This window comes from Galeopterus variegatus, unplaced genomic scaffold (genome assembly GCF_000696425.1).
Source record: "Galeopterus variegatus unplaced genomic scaffold, G_variegatus-3.0.2 Scaffold956, whole genome shotgun sequence".
NCBI classification, from domain to species: domain Eukaryota; kingdom Metazoa; phylum Chordata; class Mammalia; order Dermoptera; family Cynocephalidae; genus Galeopterus; species Galeopterus variegatus.
Genome location: NW_007727067.1, coordinates 285,090 through 287,843, shown reverse-complemented (window position 1 = coordinate 287,843; position 2,754 = coordinate 285,090). Strand labels below are relative to the sequence as shown.

The 2,754-nt window shown below is 50.2% G+C and overlaps 1 protein-coding gene across 1 annotated transcript in view; it reads right to left on the bottom strand.

Moving 5' to 3' along the window:
- The window catches only part of PRKCDBP (protein kinase C, delta binding protein), a 1,779-nt gene extending 1,611 nt beyond the window's left edge, over nt 1-168 (bottom strand). The window contains exon 1 of the mRNA XM_008573699.1: nt 2-168. Coding sequence (XP_008571921.1) covers nt 2-168 — 167 coding nt within the window. The remainder of the gene's footprint in view (nt 1) is intronic.
- Between the last annotated feature and the right edge of the window lie 2,586 nt (nt 169-2,754).

The following is a 2,754-nucleotide window of genomic DNA, read 5'->3' as shown; positions in this document are numbered from 1 at the left end:
CGAGCCCGCCAGGCCGCCCTGCCTCCGAGCCAGGCCGCCCTGGCGCTCCCGCAGCGCCTCCAGCATGCTGGCCAGCTTCTCCAGCAGGGTCACCACCGTAACGGCGTGCACTGGGCCCCCCGCCGGCGCCGCGGGCACAGGCCCCGGCTCCAGCGCGCTCTCCCCCATATCCGCGACAGCCCTCCTGCACTCCCTGCGGCCTCTGGCTGCGCTCTGGGCTGGGGCCGCCTTTCCCCGGCTCCTCCCCAGATCCAGCCCTGACTCAGGCAGGCGGAGTTGGCCTTCTCGGGCGGTGGGCGGGATGTCCTCAGCGGGGTCCTTCGGAGACGCTGCCCCTCCTGCTGCCCCGCCCCGGGACCCTCTGAGAAGCAGGTTGGCTGCGAATCGGCTGCGAAAGCTCTCTCATTCTGAGTTTGAGTTTCCCCTCCTCCTCCCCAATTCCCTGGTGTGCTTCTTTCTGGGACACTCTCCCCAATGCAGCGGGCGAGTCACGGAAGTTTTATTTCATGCATCAAGTGGGCAAAGAAACTGTGCCAGCGCGGCACAGGGATAACCAGACCGACCTCCGCTGTCGCGCACCCTCTGTCTCCCACACCGCTGAAGATTGTGTCTGCGTGGCACCCAAAGTGGGCGCGGTGGACAGGGAGGATCTGGAATGTTCTGCGACAGATCTAGGACTGTTTAGGCCCAAGGCCCCACTTTGTGACTGCACAGGCTGCGCGGTGTGGGCCGGCGGGCGGGGCATCCTCTGGTACTTTCCTAATAGTCATGGCCAGGGTTTAGCCCCAGGCTTCGTTTCCTGCATCTCAGTTTTTTTCCTGTTGGGTAGCATTGCCCTATGTTCTTTCTGTAGTTTTCTTTCCTTCCTTTCTTTGGACTTCATGGGTACAGTTCAGGGGCGCCCAGCTCCTGCACACAAACTTGGAGGACTGACCTGATGCCTCTATCTTTGAAACCCTTGAAAGGATTAGATTAAAGTACTGGTAAGTCCTTGTTCTGATGGAGGTTGGTTGCAGCTCCTGCCTCAAAGTAAGTGAAATATCTGCTGAGTGAAGATTTGAAATTGTTCTAAACAGAGGAAGAGAGTGAGCACAGTCCATTGATCCCAATGGGCTCTCTCCCTTTTCCTCTCCTCACCCACCCTGTGAGAGTCACTGGATAATAATTGTGAAAGAAGCAGTCCCTCGGGCCTGCAAGGACCCCAGTTCTGACTTACACAGAAGTACAGCAGAGGATGGGCAACTAATGCCAGAAATCTGGCAATGTTAAATTGAGGCCTGACTTCTGCAAATACCAAGTCATGGAGCCTGGTCCCTCGCGCTCGGCCTTGGCTTACCACAAGAGAAAATAGGCTCCCTGCGAGCCCGGTGAGAATCATCATCTCTTCTAGTGAATCTACATTTGCCCAGAGAGAAGCATCAGGGATGTGCCAGTGAAAATGCTTTCAGACTGAGGGAACAAAAAACTCAATTCAAACAGTTCTCCATAGTAGGAAATCCAATTCAAACCTAATTGAAAAAAGACCATTGGTAGAGTGATGACTAACACTGGGTGGGTCACAGCTCCAAATCTGGTTCTCTGCAGTTCTTTCGACTATGCGACCACCTCCACCCCCACCCCCAGGTGTCAGCTTCATTCTCAGGCTGGGAATGTGAGGTAGCTACAGCAATCCCAGGCTTCACATCTCTGCACAAGATCTAAAACAAAGAGTGAACCATCTTAAAGTTTAAGACATTTATTTCCCAGATGCCCCCAGAATTTTCCCACTTGCCTTCTACTGAGTTAATGGCCATTCCAGATCCAAATTCAATAGCTAGAAAAGTGTCACACATTGATGGGCTTAGGCCTGAGTTCCTTAACCAGTCACTGACAAGAGAGCTAATACGTTTGAAGTCCTGCAGAACCCACAGATACAGAGGGCTGACTGGGAGACTTGAGCATCTGAGGATTTTGGCATCCATGGGCATCCTGGAGCCAATCCCCTCAAGGATATTAAGGAAAGACTGTAATTACCTTTTAACAAATTACGTCCACTTTTGGAGCAGGGTAGGTTCAGCTTTCCCAGGAGCATATAGGTGGTATAGGATGAAAAGTGGATATTTGTACAAAAATCTGGGGACTGCTAGGAATGGGTCGATAAAATATACCTACTACAGGAAGCCTATGAGAGAACCACTGCCCTTGAAGTATGGTGCTAAGGGAGTCCAGAGCATTTGGGAGCAAGAACTATTTGGATAGATATTTTTTAAAGACCTGCTAAATCCCTCTGTGGGTGTGTAGAACAAGGAGGACCTTAAAACTTAGCAATAGAGCCAATGATAGTTCTACCAGTATCCCCAAAACCTCAAGTATAAAAATTATAGGAACTGGCTATTAGTGGAAATGGAAAGCCATGAGGTGGGCAAAAATAACACAGGGCAACCCAGAAGAACGTCCTGAGTCAACAAAGCCCAGATTGACAGAAACTGTGGTAGAGTGACCTTGGTCATGGAGTATCCATGGAATAGCCATATTGCAATTTCCAATAAGGGTGAAAAAAGAATAAAGAAAACAAGGATGCAGAATGATACCCTCTGTTAAAATATAAACTTAGGCACATTAAAAATTTAAAGAATTTTCCAATAAGGGTGAAAAAAGAATAAAGAAAACAAGGATGCAGAATGATACCCTCTGTTAAAACATAAACTTAGGCACATTAAAAATTTAAAGAATTTGGGCCGGCCCGGTGGCGCACTGCTACAGTGCGCCGCTTGA